The sequence below is a fragment of the Branchiostoma floridae genome, chromosome 14, assembly GCF_000003815.2.
Source record: "Branchiostoma floridae strain S238N-H82 chromosome 14, Bfl_VNyyK, whole genome shotgun sequence".
Taxonomy (NCBI): Eukaryota; Metazoa; Chordata; class Leptocardii; order Amphioxiformes; family Branchiostomatidae; genus Branchiostoma; species Branchiostoma floridae.
Genome location: NC_049992.1, coordinates 3,464,333 through 3,481,459, shown reverse-complemented (window position 1 = coordinate 3,481,459; position 17,127 = coordinate 3,464,333). Strand labels below are relative to the sequence as shown.

At 45.1% G+C, this 17,127-nt stretch overlaps 2 protein-coding genes across 2 annotated transcripts in view; both read right to left on the bottom strand.

Annotated features, from left to right (window-relative positions):
• Window positions 1-71: 71 nt before the first annotated feature.
• LOC118430908 lies at window positions 72-9,880 on the bottom strand. Its single transcript, XM_035841938.1, has 22 exons — window positions 9,855-9,880; window positions 9,410-9,643; window positions 8,895-9,070; window positions 8,501-8,554; window positions 8,327-8,371; window positions 7,958-8,190; window positions 6,768-7,143; window positions 6,437-6,466; window positions 6,191-6,256; window positions 5,853-5,900; window positions 5,140-5,390; window positions 4,566-4,690; window positions 3,933-4,159; window positions 3,535-3,567; window positions 3,366-3,422; window positions 2,959-2,997; window positions 2,218-2,826; window positions 1,618-1,650; window positions 1,364-1,423; window positions 1,141-1,192; window positions 425-1,068; window positions 72-131 (listed from the first exon to the last, which is right to left on the bottom strand). Exons 1-22 carry the CDS (start codon window positions 9,878-9,880, stop codon window positions 91-93), a joined length of 3,459 nt encoding a protein of 1,152 aa, XP_035697831.1. The 3' UTR covers window positions 72-90.
• A 1,936-nt stretch (window positions 9,881-11,816) lies between these two features.
• LOC118430907 overlaps window positions 11,817-17,127 on the bottom strand; it is a 30,232-nt gene continuing 24,921 nt past the window's right edge. The window contains exons 3-6 of the mRNA XM_035841937.1: window positions 16,901-16,942; window positions 15,558-16,214; window positions 12,429-12,485; window positions 11,817-11,905 (exon numbers count right to left, since the gene is read on the bottom strand). Coding sequence (XP_035697830.1) covers window positions 11,817-11,905; window positions 12,429-12,485; window positions 15,558-16,214; window positions 16,901-16,942 — 845 coding nt within the window. The remainder of the gene's footprint in view (window positions 11,906-12,428; window positions 12,486-15,557; window positions 16,215-16,900; window positions 16,943-17,127) is intronic.

Below are 17,127 nucleotides of genomic sequence, written 5' to 3'. Positions count from 1 at the left end.
CTTTTAAACAAGCGTGCTGTCTAGAGTGGCATCAGCAAAGTAGAAAAATAGCAAGGGTAAACAAATTCACAACTTTGGTAGTATGTCTTTTTACTTACCGCCCCTGCTGTCCACACTCAGACGCATTGACGCTGAAACAAACATACAACAAACTTTATCGTCTCTCGTTGATTCATCACATTTTTCGGGATGGAAAAGGTCTCACGCGTAAAACGTTTAATATTTCGAACATTAAAGTTATCAAAGCGTGAAGTCAGCAGCGGGTCCAATAGTGGGTCAAGTTCAGCCAAAGGTGACATAAAGTTTGTATCGTCCCCCGACCCGGCTAATTGAGGATCGATGAGCTCTAATTTCAATGCATTGATGATTTTATAATGTAGACCACCAATAGACATGGCCTTCCGATTTTCAACGAGTGGCTTACCCCCGTAAGGCTTCCGTGTTACTCGACCTTTCGGAGTAATAGTCGCGCGTCTCCAGTTCACCCCGTCCCCAGGATACTGTAGCGTGTACAGCCGGCGCATCTCCTCGGCTGACAGCACCTTGTTGTGCACATGGAACTCCGCCAGGTCTCCTGAGTACTCCCGGTACCTCTGGAAACCCGGTAGGAAGCCGACAGTGTTCTGCTCCTGGCCGAGAATCAACGTGCCACCAGGACGGATCCTGTGGCCTCGTGCCAGACCGGAACCGGAAGCTCTCTCCTCCCCGTCCACCATCACCCTCCACTGTCCGTCTGAGTTCCTCCACGTGATGGCCACAACGTGCCATTGGCCGTCCAGTACTTCTGGAATACTGACATCAGCTTTTTGGTCGTCAACAATAAAGGTATAGTCTTGAGAGCCACTCTTTCCGATGAAACCGATCTCATGTGGTTGTTGCCTGGTGCCGTAAGAGAAGATGGTGCCGGTATCTCTGGCTGGTGTTCTCATGTGGAAGGAGATGGTGAAGGAGTCCGGACTGGCGGGACTGTCGCTCTTCAGCTCAGCATAGTTGTCAGGAGATCGCTCGGGGAAGTTCAAGAGGATTATGCCTGTAGAAAAGGGGATGTACGATGTATGTATGTAGTTACTGAATTGTTTCTGTCCACAGTTAAATCTCCAAAGATGAACTTCCAACCAGAGAACATTATCTGGTAGTTACGATGACGTACCTGTCGGGTCAGAGCCCCTGTCTCCCGTAGTTATCGGTGTTCCTGAAAGTAAAACAGAAATCAGGTAAGTTATAGAAAATTAAGTTTGCACTCAAGACTGTACTGATAGATGTTGTGATAAGAAAAACTCTTATAATTATTATCATACATACGCCATCCACACAATGTATCTTTGCGCAATAGAACGAGGACGAGCGCTCATTAAAGGTTTACCCGCTGAGGTCCCTGTGCCAGTTGCTGTTGTAGCTGTATCGCCGAAGATCACACGCGACTCTGTGAAATATAGCACAAAAGTTTGTAGCCCTAAAAACGGCAAGTCAACAACATTGTTCAAGTATCTACAGAAATAACCGCTGTTAAAAATAGGACTATTGGCTAGAGTAACATCAGGTACAAAAGGTACAAAAAAAGAACAACAGCGGTAACAATAAATTGATGATTTTTTTAACGAATGTCGTTTTACTTACCGCCTCTACTGTCCACGCTCACACGCATTGTCGCTGAAATCAAAGGAAAACAAACTTTATCGTCTCACGGTGATTCAATGCATTACTATATATATAAAAAGGTATAAGTAAGACGAAAGGCACACTAAGGTCTACGTCACATTTCCAAAGAGGAGCCCGGACGAGCAGCTTTTGGAACGAAAACTATGATATAAAAGACACCAAACTACACCAAAAGACATAAAGAGAATAGTCGTCGACATTATTTTTGTATAGTTTTACGTAATACATTTCTATATTTGGCTTCCACAAACTGACTGGCCAGGCCTCGGTTTGGAAATGTGTCGTTAGCCTGAAAAGTGTTCATGCCTATATTTCTGTTCTTAACAATTGTCACATTTTCAATACTTGGACTAGGAAACCGTACGCACTTCCATATGACATGTGTCTGAATACATTAGTGGGTCACAGGTGCCAGGACGTCTGCATCGCGCCCAACCCAGATTAAGTGAAGTCACTCCCGAAGACTTCCGGTTACCTATGAATTTTGATCATGAAACCTACGAACATATCTGGTCTCCCATTCTAATGTCCTTTGGTAGTTAAATAAGGATGGCATACCTGCATAGGGCTTCCGCAGAACGCGTCCTTTCGGTGTGACGGTCGCTCGTCTCCAGTTCACCCCGTCCCCAGGATACTGCAGCGTGTACAGCCGCCGCATTTCCTCGGCTGACAGCACCTTGTTGTGCACATGGAACTCCGCCAGGTCTCCTGAGTACTCCCGGTACCGCTGGAAGCCCGGCAGGAAGCCGACAGTGTTCTGCTCCTGGCCGAGAATCCACGTGCCGCCGGGACGGATCCTGTGGCCTCGCGCCAGACCGGATCCGGAAGCTCTCTCCTCTCCGTCCACCATCACCCTCCACTGTCCGTCTGAGTTCCTCCACGTGATGGCCACGATGTGCCATTGGCCGTCCAGAACTTCGGGAATACTGACATCAGATTTCTGGTCGTCAACAATGAAGGTGTAGTCTTGAGATCCCCTCTTTCCGATGAAGCCGATCTCGTGCGGCTGTTGCCTGGTGCCGTAAGAGAAGATGGTGCCGGTATCTCTGGCTGGTGTTCTCATGTGGAAGGAGATGGTGAAGGAGTCCGGACTAAAGGGACTGTCGCTTCTCAGCTCAGCGTAGTTGTCCGTAGACGCGGGCTCCGGAAAGTTCATGACGAACATTCCTGCAAAGATTTTTTAAAAATGAGGTCCACCAAAATCGTTACTGGAACATTTTTTATGTTGTCAACAGTTACCAGTACTGTATCACTTTAAAGGGATTTACTTGTCAAAACAATATGTGAACTTTAACATACCTGTGGGGACGGATACGCTGCCTCCTGTTGTTCCAGTCCCTGCAAAAACGGAAATACATACAGTCAGAAAACAATGACTAAAATGTCGACAGTTAGATGATTCCCTCTTTATTCCACTAAGATATTTCTGTGTGTGTGTTTTAATCATTGTTCACCAGGTGTACACTATACAGTAGAAGCCAGTTAATTGCACACCGGATAATCGCACACTTCTGTTAATTGCACGAAATCCCCAAATCCCATGGTGGTAAGGTTCAGCTTTAATAACTTCGCTTTGTTGCACCATTCGGATAATTGCACGAAATACACTGGCAAATGGGGTGTGCAATTAGGCGGCTTCCACTGTACATGACTTTGCCATCTTAGTCCATGTTTCGGCAATTGAAAAAGAGTACATCAACATTCACCTGTAGACGGACCTGTCCCTGTACCGGTTGTTGAATCACCGAAAGTCACTCGCGCACCTGTGAAGTGCAGAATAGAGATTCAGGTAAAGGCAAAGCAGATAAACTGTTCTGACTTCTTGCAGAAAACTTAAGAGTTATAATGCACATGAGTTCATGTAAGTTTACGTACCTCCTCTGCTGTCTGAAGTCACGCGGAGATTTGCTGCGAGAGAACAAAACAGAACGTTATGACGTGTGACTATTGACAAAACAAGACGAGGCTACACTTTAACACTAAAAAAGCGACGGTCACCCAATATACCTGTCCTACAGCTTAGGATGCGCACCTCTACTGGTACAGTACCTATAAAATCGTTTAGATAATCGTCCAGTGTACCGACTAATGAAACTGAACGAAATTTTCCTTCCTAATCTCGCATTGAGACTAAAAATGGGTGAGTCTCACTGCAAACATGACACGTTATGAAAAAAAGTGCACATTACATGTGGGTATCCAGACCAGTGCCTGAAGCTCTGTACTGGTACCTGAACATTCATTATTTAGGGCACCTATGAATGACGCCTTACGCTGGTAGGTCCGCAGCCCTACAGGCCCGCTGGGACTGATGGTGTCGCTCCTCCAGCTCAGCGCGTCGCCCGGGTACTGCAGCGAGTACAGCCGTGTCATGTCGGCGGGAGGCAACGTGTTGTAGTGCACGTTAAACTCCGCCAGGTCGCCCACGTACGCGCGGTTCTGACGGAAGCTGGCGCCCATGGTGTTCTGCTCCTGGCCCAGGATCCACGTACCGCCAGACCTACGGACAACACATTCACGAATAAATACATCAACGGAAAACGTTTATAGATAACCGGCAATGCAATCGAAGGCTGAATTGTGCCTTCTTGTAACGGCCAGTATTGCTATATTGCCAATTCTGGTCAACTATGATGAACTTTGTTGAAGAAGGTAATGCGGGTGATGCTGGTATACAGGATGACGAGCTTCATTTTGCGATGCGTGGATGCGAGGATGGATTGAACTGAACTGAAACTAAGTTGCCGTATTTTTTTCGATTAAAGAACGCACGGCGATTTGGTGTTGGGGGTGGTTGGGTGTGGGGGTGGGTGGCAACATGCGCGCCCTTTCTCCACCCATCTTGAACACATTTCCAACCGGTAGGTAAGCATGCGCAAGCTCGTTTTAACGAAAACTAAACCAACCTGACGGTGTGTCCCCTGGCGAGGCCGGTACCAGAGGTGACTTCCTGCCCGTCCACCATGACGCGCCACTGACCGTCCGAGTTCTGCCACAGGATAGCCACCACGTGCCAGTTCCCGTCCAGTACCTGGTGTGGGGAAACAAGCAGTCAGAACTAAAGGCAAAGTTTAATATGATTTATTGAAGGCTGGATAGCAGACTGTTCTTTTTTTAACGAAGCACTATGTCAAGGGAATAGCAGAATTCAAAGAGCCTCGATGAAGGCAACTGACTAAATGTCGAAAGGTAGATATTCCTTGAATGCGTTGATAGAAATAACGACTACGTTCAAGGACTACTTCGAAAAATGACACATGCAAATGAATATCTACTTCGAGTAGGATGGATATTATACCTCTCACACATAACACTAGGAGCACATAAAAATTCCATTGCAGTTTTGGAATATACTTTCATTCTTTCCTGTTGTCGTCGACAACCAAACGAACGTCAGTGAGAGCATGATGTGACTACATACGAGTTCCATTCTTATCGACAGGGATTGATTCTTGATGTAGTATATATGCAGCTACATACCTGTGGGATGCTGACTGTGGCCTCTTCGCCGTTGACGACGAGTGTGTAGTCACGTGACCCCTCCTGACCAACGAACGCCAGCTCGTGAGGCTGCTGGGGGGTGGCGTAGGAGAAGATGGTGCCGGTGTCTCGCACCGGTGTTCTCATGAGGAAGGAGACGGTGAAGGCGTAGGGGTTAAAGGTCCTGCTGCCCACCACCTGCGCGTAGTTGCTGACCGAACGGGGTGCCGGGAAGGAGAGCATGCGCGTGGCTGAAAACACCAAATAAGGGCTTATGATCAGTGAATCAAGATCTGAAGGTTGGTGATGTTCAAGAAGATCACTTAGTGCTGCGTTTGCTTTTAAGTATTGAAAGAGGTACTTTCGGTCAAGTAACACCAAATAAGGGCTTAGTAAACTAGCATCAGAGGGATGATGATGATCATAAAGATGGTCAGATGCTTTATAGCTTTTTAAAAAGTAGTATGTTTGGTTAAGTACGCCCTCATACTATTTCAGTATATCTATTCCTCATTTACATAACGTGACTTTACTGAAGCAGTGGATTGCCCATTCCTTTACAAAGACTGGGGTCGATCAGTCTAAAATCTGGGTAAGTTTGACACAGATGAACTTTCAAGTGTGTTCGGTGTTAATACGGCTATTATTATGTAATCAGAAGAGTAAATTATGTATTATTATAATGAATTAAGTATGGCTAATATTTTTGTCACCTTGAGAAATCACTGGCCTCACATCAGTAGGGATGCTTGGTCTGCTTCCTATGGGGGGGGGGGGGCAATAAACCATAGATTGTTAGAAAAACCGATGTTATCGTCGGCAACGTATGTAGCATAAACATAAATCAGCGTATGCAATTCGTATATACATGTATGCACATGCAGAAATATACATCTGCTCAACTAGAATGTGAAAATGCACAACGCATTTAAAGTACCGAAAAAAAGGTTGTAGAGGTGAGCAATCAACTGTTTTGGTCCCCCTTCCATTGTGTTGGTAGGGTTTAATGTACAGATAAACAAAGTAACAAAATAATAGTATTTAGACTGACCAGTGCCAGGTCCCACTCCAGTAACAGGCCCTGCACCAGTCGACGGGCCGAAGACAACCCGCGTTCCTGTGGAATGAAGACGAAAAAAACATATGAACTGTATGCTAATGAATGCTGTAAACTTGCAAAGGCAATGAAAAGATCAACAAGAAACGTCATAGATACGAATGCAAAGGCTTTATTGTCATCTAAGAAAGTCACTGAAGTGGATGGATAGGACACGCTAATGTTAAGTTTGAAACTTACCGCCTGGACCTGTAGTAACACTGGTTGATACTGAAAAAGAGGGAAACACATTGTTAACTATAACGCCAGATATAATTTTGACCTCTTAGCTATAAGTTAGTATAACAAAAATACAAAAATAACATGGAAAATACAAAACGACATTTACAATTTTAAAAGTTATTCAGTAAAAAGTATTATACTCATCTTTTGACGACTAGTTATAATAATGATAATAGGTTCATTGCATGTTTAAAGAGTAATGGAGGTAACATGACAGAGACAAGTCTCCGTTCTGTGAATGTTACAAATGGTTCGATTAAACCTACAACAACGTCAATGGAAAACTTACGTCTATACGGCACTCGGCTGACTCTACCATTTGTGGTGAGGGTGGAGGGATTCAGGTCCCGCCAGTTGATGACAGATCCCGGCAGCTCGAACGTGTAAAGGTTCCTCATGCTCTCAGGGGGGAGGGCGGTGTCAAACACCCTAAACTCCGACAGGTCTCCGGTGAAGAACTCCTGATCAAACCCAGCGGTGTCGCCGAGTGACTGGCCGAGGGTCCACACACCCCCGGGCCGGATGGTATGGCCCGTTGCTAGGGACGACCCTGACGCTCTTTGCTGTCCATCCACGTGAACCGTCCACTGGCCGTACGTGTTCTCCCACGTGATCACCACGACGTGCCATTGGCCGTCCAGCACTTCAGGGATGTTGACGTCAGCCTTAATTTTTAAATAGACAGCAAATGGTACAAATAAATGCACAGTGATAAAGTGACGACGGATTCAAGCTGCGCAAATTAAATCCTCGCCGACAATTGTAAAATATAAAAAATGAAATATTTGACATGAAAAATGAAACATTTGACTAGAAACTCATAGCTAAATACAATAGTACATCAATACATAACAGATACAAAGTTTAACTATGAGTGCGAGGTCCCCACCCAGAGGAAAAGAAAGCAAAACAGAAGGACACATATACATAAAAACGTTTTATCACTGTAGTTTTGTGTGGGTAACAATGTTTCAGAGTTGACACCAGAAGAACATAGCAAAGAAAGTAATATCCAAGCAGATCCTAAGGCTGCATACGAGAGTATTAAAAGATGGCAAAGGGTTGTAGCCATCCGAGGGGTGTGCATTGGTTACCGTGGCACTCCTAGGTCAGTTACACTCCTCTGCCAGCTTTCAATACCTTATGCTACCGTAGGATCTGCTCGGAGATTACAGACAAACTACCTGCTGCGTATATGAAGGTTAGACATCCAGGTAAACAATATTCAAAAACAATTCAATCTCTACAACAATCTTTATACAGTGGAAGCCGCTTAATTGCATACCCCATTTGCCAGTGTATTTCGTGCAATTATCCGAATGGTGCAACAAAGCGAAGTTATTAAGCTGAACCTTACCACCATGGGATTTGGGGATTTCGTGCAATTAACAGAAGTGTGCGATTATCCGGTGTGCAATTAACTGGCTTCTACTGTACTGTGGATTGGTACAATTACTTGTATCCACAACGAAAACCTACCTGTTGGTTGTTGACCACGAGGGCGTACGTGTTCCTGTTCAGCGGCGCCAGAAAGGCGACCTCCCGCGTCTGCTGCTCCGTGGCGTAGGAGAAGACTGTCCCGGGCTTGCCGGACGGGACACGCATGAGGAAGGAGACGGTGAAGGAGCTGGGGTTGAACGGGTAGTCGCTGGAGATGCGCGCGAAGTTCTGGGTGGAGCCGGGCTGGGGGAAGGTTATCATGTAGACTGAACCTACAGGGTAGAGGAGTGAAATCTGGTGTTAAGAATGCCGATTCCTAATATAGATTATCATTCATGCAAATACAGAAGCCTTTTTAAGCAATTTCGATTAGGTTTAGTTCCTTGCATATCACATTTCAATACGTACCTCCGGCACCCGGTGTCTGGCCGCTAGGAAGATTCGACGTGATCCCTGGGGTTGGATAGAAAAATATTTGCATATTGGAATCGTCAAAAAGTTTCTCCAATCATTGAACAAACAAACAAAAAAGAAAAAAAGGCAAATTCTATATTCGAAATCTAGTATTAACTATATACATACCACCTGTTCCACCGGAAATAACTCCTTCTCTACCAAACGACAAACGAAGTGAAGCTGAAATAGAGATGAAGATGTGTTATTAGGTTGCTAGTCGCTTCTGTAATACCTTTAGACAATGGATTCGGCTGTACCTAGACTCGACTCTGCCTTAATCTTAAGGTTTTAGAATACTACAGCGACTGTACTTCCAAAACGTTTGACACCCAACATGAACAATAGATCTAGATCTATACCTGAACACTAACAGTCTCCTCCCTATACTACTACCAGGTGTGTAGTAACTGACCAGGCTTGTGTATTTGTCTGTCTCTACTTGAAGACTCCAATATCAGCAACGCTGCCAGAGAGTCTGACGAGTGTGTAATGTATTTGTCACATTTTCTAATAAACTGACCTGAGTAGGCCGCTGGCCTGACTGAGCCGCGGACGTTCGTCTGACTAGTCCTCATGTCGATGACGTCACCAGTCTTCTGCAGCGTGTAGAGGGAGCGCAGGTCCTGGTCTGATAGCACGTCCCGAAACACGTGGAACTCAGCAAGGTCTCCCGCGTACGCCTGGCTCGCCTCAAACCTGGGGGAATGAGTGAAAGAATTGATGAAGGAACCAATGGAAGTACAACCATCGGATTATCATTCGGAAGGCACATGAAGCCTTTGAAAGCCCTATGTACATGTATGGGAAGACATAAGCGTCAATTCACACATCAAATCCCTGACTGTTAAAGAACCAATTACACACTTATCGAGTATAGGTGTGCTAGGCAAAATTTTGGCTCATGCCTTCCGACACTGAATAACCAATGGCAAAGGGAATGGTTTAAACCGTTTAAAACAAAACCACACCCTGGCAACCAAACGTCTGTATGTCCAGGTATCAAAACATTGCAAAGGCGGTTTCTTATTCACGAACCTGTCTCCGAAGGAGTCCTGATCTTGCCCGAGGATCCAGGTACCGCCGGGCCGGATGGTGCGGCCCATCGCGAGTCCTCGGCCGCTCGCTCGGTCCTGCCCGTCCACGGCCACCGTCCACTGCCCGTCGCTGCTCCGCCACGTCAGGACCACCATGTGCCACTGGCCGTCGTGCAGGTCCGGGATGCTGAACGTCGCCCGCTGGTTCTGCACGATGAGAGCGTAGTCTCGGGACCTGTGGGGAGGTAAATACTAGTCAGCTATTTACGTACACTTATGCCAACTGAAAAACAGATTAGACCTACGCAAAGTTACTTCGCAGAGCACAGAACATATCTTGGACTCAACATGCTACTCTTTAACTCTGGTGCCGATTTTGAGAACTTAGAACAAGCCATCTTTGATAGGGTTCTATGGAGTGAAATATGTACTAGCCTGGTCCTGACCTCCAGTCGATAATGTATGTAAGCATCGTACCTTTTATATCAATAACATAGGTCATCTGAGGATATGGCTTTGCTATTTTCCCGTAATCGATCGCTCTTTACAAGCGATACAAAGATTCTCTCCAAGTATCAATAAAAGCCTTTGACATTAAGACTGAGGGTCCAACTTATGAGGGTGCCCCTGCCTATGAGATGGGACGCAAGGCTGTAGTACAGCAGAGAAAGCAAGCCAAAAGGTAACGTGCAGCCAACCCTACATCAAAAGTCGCCCAAGAGCTGGAGGTAAACGTATTATTTTTTTACGGATGTCTATGTTAATAAGCAGTATCATAGCTGAATGTAACCTCAGAGCATTTCAATATTGATGTCATTGGTGTTTTATGCCCTTTAAACTCTCAAATATTATGAAGGAATAGGATGAAGAAAAGCGAACCTGCTGTCGCCGAAGAATCCTATCTCGTGCGGCTCCTGACGAGTTGCGTAGGAGAAGACGGTACCGGGCTGGCGGGAAGCAGACTTCATGTGGAAGGAGATGGTGAAGCTGCGCATGCCCGAGGGAACGGTACCCTGGACCTCCGCGTAGTTCTGGACGGACTGAGGGGCGGGGAAGTTCAACATCACCGGAGCTGAAAAACAACAACAACAGACAAGACATTGACATCACGGGCGCTGGAAAATAACAACAAGGCATTGAAAGCTGACAGACTTCACCCTGTCTTGGCTTGGTACGTATTGCAAAGAACATATCGTAAAAGAGTATTTTCTATGAGTAATAAAAAAGTACATAAAAAAGTACAGGACATTTCATTCAAAGCATTTATATAACGTCCCTCCACTCTTGTGCTAATGGAACACAAATCCTGTGACGTTACCTCCATTGAGAAGACCGGACGGGCCTCCTGATGACGGGATGCGAACCGGGGTCACGTCTATGGATTGATGCGAAGAACATAAAAATTAGAAGTTCTCGTCCCTCAGATGAGTCAGAAGCTTAGTGAACTGAGCCCGAGTAAGGCCGATCATCATCATCATGACTTGGAATTCAATGGCAATGCAGCCATGCTGAAAATGCGTTATGTACTTAACTTTGAACACAATGACTGTACTGACTTCATGCCATCCTCCCATTCAGGCATTCTGATTGGGGACATGCTGGTGTGCTTTGACGTACACTCCCAACATGATTTCCTACCTACCATCTAGCTGGGGTGGTTAGTCTATCCCTTTTCTTTGCCTTTTTCTCGAATGGTTGCATCTTATGTGATTTATCGACTTTCGTAGTGAGGTCATATATAAATGTCCACTGCTTAAAAATATCAATGGTTATCTTTGTAATAAGTGCAAAGAATACCTCCTCCGAATGTGGGTCTGCTTCCACCATGCGTCACACCACCTCCTGTACTCAAGGAAATTGTAACATGAAAAACTTTGTTAGCTTGACGCCTTTAACATTTCACACATCTGAGTACAATGACAGAAGAATAGCGAGACCTCATGCAAGCTTTAGTGCCATGATTTGCCAAACCAAGCGAATTTGGAACAGGACAAGATGGATCATGACAAAAAACAAGACTAACATTTCACTTCAGAAATGATTCATCTGTATCTTCATTGTCTTTATGTCCATTTCAGTCCAAAGCGAAGTTTTGAAACGATGAAACAGAGTTGCTAGATCTAGACACTGTCTTTTCACTAGAGTGTTGGAAATGTTTCGATCATTGACATTAACGGTTTAGCCAACACATAACTCAAACAAACCATGGCAGAAGCAAGCGTCCCATCTAAACCAGCCTTGATGTTTTCGACTGGTAGCATTTTTTGTAAACATGCTTAACACATGCAAACACACAAAGCAATATGATCAGATAGGTGACCATGGACAAGCAAGAGGCGGTGTAGGTCAAGCCTGTGGGAAAGAAGACTGCACATGAGTAGAGGAGAAGAAGTGGCAGTAAGGTCTTGCTAAGCTCTACGCCTCAGTAGTGCCTCACCACTAGTGCCTGTGGCCCCTCCATGTGTGATGGTCTGCCTGCCACCGCTAGTGACACCTCCTGGGGAAGAGGAACGAAGTTGCCATCCAGTCATTGAACGGACCTGTTTACGTTGGTATTACATAGTTTATCATCCGCCATGTTGGTGCGTTAAACCCAATGTCTTTTTGTGTTCTTTCTTTTCTATCATAAAGTGTCCACTTATTGGTTCTTTGTTTGTTCGAATCTTAATTATTTCATGAGAAGCTAAAATTGGCAAATAGGCAGACTCTTATTAAGTTGTGAAAAGGATCAATGTGCATTAAGTGGCCATATTGGATCCATCCATGAACCAACGTGGCGGCAGTGACATGCAACGACACGACACAGAAATTACTGTTAACGTTAACGAATGAGTTTTACCTGCAAGTTCCTGTCCAATGGCTAATTACAAGAAGTAACAGCATTTAGAAAAAAAACTTATAAAGACAGACGTAGTGCAAAACACAGCACAAAACGTTAACAAATATAAACAAGCATTTAGACAAAAGTAGAGTGAACATAAAGCATTTTTTTACAAATGGTTTGGCAATCAAGACCATACCAACAACAATCCCTGTGCCACCTCCGGGCCTGATGATCCGTCTGGTTGAGCTTCCACCTAAAGTAAATAGCCATTAATCATCAAAGAATAGATAAAAGCGTGAGTTTAGTACAAGCAGCCTCTTACTTTAACCAGGCATGACTTCAGCCTTGAACAAGAATGACTTTACGTTAATGTTAACGCCACATGTCTTACTTATTTTGCAACTCAAAATTGCAGCTGTTGCGATGGAAGGTACCAAAGAGCTTCTTTATCTTGTCACTTGAAACAAAAGGAAAGAAGTTATGGGGAAAGCATGCTATTTAGGTTAGAAATTCAATACATGTTCAAGGTGCAAGCAAGCGATGTTTAACATCATTAAAACAATATTCGTATCTGGAAAGATAAAAGGAGTGTAGAAAAAATTAATAAAATCTCGCAACAAAAAGTATTTTCCTAAATGTGCAAAAGGAAAGGGACACATAAATGTTTAAAAAATGGTTTCCGATACTCCCTTGATCCTTCCTGATTGCTTCCATTAAGTCGCCCACGTTAGATACATTTAGCAATTTGTCGTATTCAATTACCACAGATGGGGATACGCCATGACGCAAAAGACGACAAACTGGATGTGGGGAGGGGGGTTGTCAGACAGAATGGTATATAGGAATGTATAGAAGAGGCCAGTCATGTCTGCTCAGTTCCGTTGTCATGTTTTAGCGTAGAAATGAGAATTTCGTCATTGTTTCTCTGTTACTATGTACCTCCGATTCGCGGCGCTCCCACTTAGTATTTTGATTTGGTATTTTTGAAATGGAACATATTGCTAATGAGGTGGGAAGTCAAGCGAATTATAAGCCGAAGACTAAGCAGCAGTCGATGAAGACTTTGCTGTCCACAATGTTTGAGCAGCATTTGTAGTTGAAGGTCAGGAAGTGGTGGAAGATGGCGACTCAGTAGCAGATTCGACGAGGTAAATACGATAGAGAAGGGAGGAAATATCTTGGCAGTGACGATGCAGAGATGGTGAGATGATGCAGAAGATCATGATGATGAAAAAGATGCTGAGATGATGCAGAATATGTTGAGATGATAGAGAAGATGCTGACGATGAAGAGACGAAGTAGGAGAGGGTAAGGCGACACAGACGATGGTGTGATGATGCAGAAGATGGTGAGATGATGCAGAAGATGGTGAGATGATGCAGAAGATCATTAGATGATGATAAAAAAGATGCTGAGATGATGCAGAAGAATGCCAGATGATGGTGATGACGCAGATAATGGAGAGATAAGGCAGAAGATGTTCAGATGATGGAGATGATGCAAAATATTGTGGGGTCATAGAGCAGATGCAGAAAATGGCAAAATGATGATGATGATAATTACAGACGCAGCATAGACTGAAATGAAGACTATGATAACACCATGTTTGTGGTTAAGATAAAAGAGGTGGTGGTAACGGTGACATCGATGTTGCTCAACATAGCTCCTAAAATCAATGGCTGGCTGCGTTACGCACTATCAGTCCCCAAAATACTACTGCGCTACACACTACTATGTACGAGTTTTGCTTGGAAAGCAAGAAAACTGCAGTACCAATCGGGTACCATCCACTCTCATCAGTGAATTGCCCGTGACTGAAGATGGTGGAGCCTGGAATGGGAATAACGTGATCAATGACTATGGACAATATGGTGATTCTCACATTCTAATGCCATCTGATATGACTACTAAGGTGCTTGGCCGGGCCACAAGCAGGTTAGATAGGTGCCATCTCGTTAGTTTACCGGGGCTTCCATAATCTCCTCCCCACACCAATTGCTGGTCGGGGAGGGTGGCAAAGGCCACAAGCGTTCCATCATGCCTTTAAACTTTTATTTCAAGACAAACGGAGTTATTCAAGATCTCTCCCTTATGTCTCTAAGGTGGGGCCATGTTGCTTACTGCTTACTTGCTTAATCTAGTGATATTTTATACCAGTGACCTGAACATTACATGGGGCACATTACACAAATCCGATGTGCAGGTTAACATTAACTGAAATTGAAAAATTGCATTCAATTTACAAAGCACGTCAGCAATTTTTTCGACAGGGTCCTACCAATGGTGTCAGGTCCACTGCTTTGTGCAGCTATTGGTTCGTCAGGAAATACTGAAAAAGAAAGATAAATATAAGCGCCTACGGACGTATTTCGTCATGCATACGTGGGAACGGTGCAGTCCTTATGTACAGCTCGCAGTGGTGAGGATACTGGATGTTTTTGGATGTGAATTATGACGTTAGTATGGACCGCAATGCTGATTGGAGATACCTGAAAGCTGCCCGGACAATTCGAAATTGCACATGTAATAAAAGTAACATTTATTCACGAAAACACCTCCAAAAGTATTATATGGGGCACATCTATATTATTAGGCTCTTTCAGGTTCCACCAACCAGCATAGTGGCCTTGACGTCAAGTGCAAACTCTTTGTTAGAAAACACAAAACCAATGGAATCCGGCCTGACATCTCGAAATCGTGGAACCTCTGTGTGCGGAACGTTACCAATAGTGTAAGCAGTAGAATGACGATGCTGCCGTGCTGCAATGAGCTGATGGAGTGCCCGATGAAAAGTAAGACGCCATTGTAAAAGAAAACCTGTTTTGTAATGGAGGGAAAAGGTGTTCAAAAGAAACCGAGGCTTACATCGTAGACTCCCTCCTAGCCGAGGGGTTTTCTCTAAACTCACCCTCGCACATCTACATCGGGGAACTGGAAGAAAATGCTAACGTTAATGTTAATGTTACTTTATTTCAGTCGACTATCATGTACCTTTCAATACTTTTGCAGGAGCAATGATGATAATAAACCCTGGACTTACAGCTGAAAGAGAGTCCGTCCACCTAGCTGTATTTTGTCCAGACCGTAACAACATCGCGCAAATATGTTATCATGGCAGTGACGAAAGCGCCGCGCAAGCTGATCTTAAGTAACGATATGTATCGCTAATGATATGTACGAATCCGTCGTCTCTGTCATCCGTCCGGTTTGATCTGAAAGAGTACAGAGATGTCGATGAGATGTTTTGGAAGACGACACACGTGCCAGGACAGTGACGGCTGTACACACGACTGTGACGACACGCGTTTCTATGGTAACTACACACCTTCAGTATCAGCCAAGAACTCGGCCAGACTTTGCTTGATTTCCTCTTCAGGGCGCGCATAGCCCCAAACCTTCACCTCGTCCAAGGCGGTGTAGGACGGCGTCATGCCTCCGGGGCGCGTAGCAGACGTCCCGTAGTAAAGTCTGTAAGGACTCGCTCTTGCTCTTCTTGTCAGAGGCCCTAGGCGACGCTCCTCAAAGTTATAGCCAGCGCGAGTGCCGTTGACCAGGATAGTGAGCTGGCTTCCCTCCTTCCAGTAGAAGGCGACGTGCGTCCAGGTCTGCAGTGGGATGTCCACACGGCCTCTCTGTGCCGTCCTACTGCCGCTAACCTGCACCGTGAACTGGTCCTCCCGGTCCACCTGGTCCGGGGCCCGCAGGAAGGTGAACCCTCGGGCCAGCTCCGTCCTGTCCCCGCCGATGTCCAGGTAGTAGTGCGGTCTCCTGTCGTTCAGCCACCGCTTCATCCAGAACTCCACCGCGAAGCCGTCCGGACAGAAGATGTATTTTTGTCCGCAGACGTTCAGCGGTTGGTCCGACTCCAGGAACTTCCCCCTCAGCAGAACGGCCTGGCCACGGACTCCCCTGACCAGTTCTGCAGAAGGTTTCTTAAACTCCGTCAGGTAGTCCATTGTGTGCACCATCACGGGCTCTTCGTCTGTAAGGGAAGATGAGGAGAACTACCCATGATCATGAAGAACGTAGTGACATGTTGGTTCTACATGCTCTAGGATGCCCGTGCAGTAGTGATATGTGGATTTCTACATGCTCTAGGATCGCCGTGCAGTAGTGATGTTGGTTTCTACATGTTCTAGAATGCCTGTGCAGTAGCTGTATGTGAGTTCTACATGTTCTAGGATGGCCATGTATATGTAGTAGTGATATGCTACATGTAGTTATACGTCCTAGGATGCTCATGTTGTGGTGATATGTTGGTTCAAAATGGTGTCCATGTAAATTCTACATGATCTGGAGAATGGCCATGGATGGTGGCTCTACATATTCTAGATAGAACAAATGTACTGTAGAGTCTACATGTTCTATGGTACCCGTGTAGGTTCTAATTGATGAGGGTGACCTCTACGTGTTCTGGGGCCCCGTGTAGGTTCTACATGTTCCAGAGGGTTCCCATGTAGAGTCTATGTGCTCTAGGGTGCCCATGGCAGTAGTGGTATTCAACGGTCAGAAGTATGGTTAACAAATACATGTTGTTCGTCATATTCGTCAAGACGATACAAACACAAGACACATACAACAGTATCTACGGCGCGCGGGGAGTGGCCTTGAAGACCCTCCGGATAAGTAATGAGTGTTGTGTGCACCGTGCGGGCCACAGAAACGTACCATTGGCGGTCAGATGAGTTAGTCCCACTTGGTGCTGACCTCCTACAATCCAGAATGTAAAGAAGCGTCAAAACTCTACTACACACACACACACAAACATAGATGGGTTAAACATACTACAGTCACAATCACATTCAAGATCTAGCTACGGAAATACGATGCGAAATATTTGAAAGTGCACCGTCACTTATTTTGTGTACACAGTCAAGCGATATTCCTACACATTA

What these genes read in the sequence shown, in the direction of transcription:
- LOC118430908 (XM_035841938.1), bottom strand. Translation starts at nt 9,880, where the DNA reads ATGCTTACATACATTATCGACTGGAG. An exon ending in ACATACATTATCGACTGGAG is followed by an intron (nt 9,644 to 9,854) that starts GTCAGGACCAGG and finishes ACCTCCCCACAG; the next exon opens with GTCCCGAGACTACGCTCTCA. An exon ending in GCCAGGGGACACACCGTCAG is followed by an intron (nt 4,160 to 4,565) that starts GTTGGTTTAGTT and finishes TGTTGTCCGTAG; the next exon opens with GTCTGGCGGTACGTGGATCC.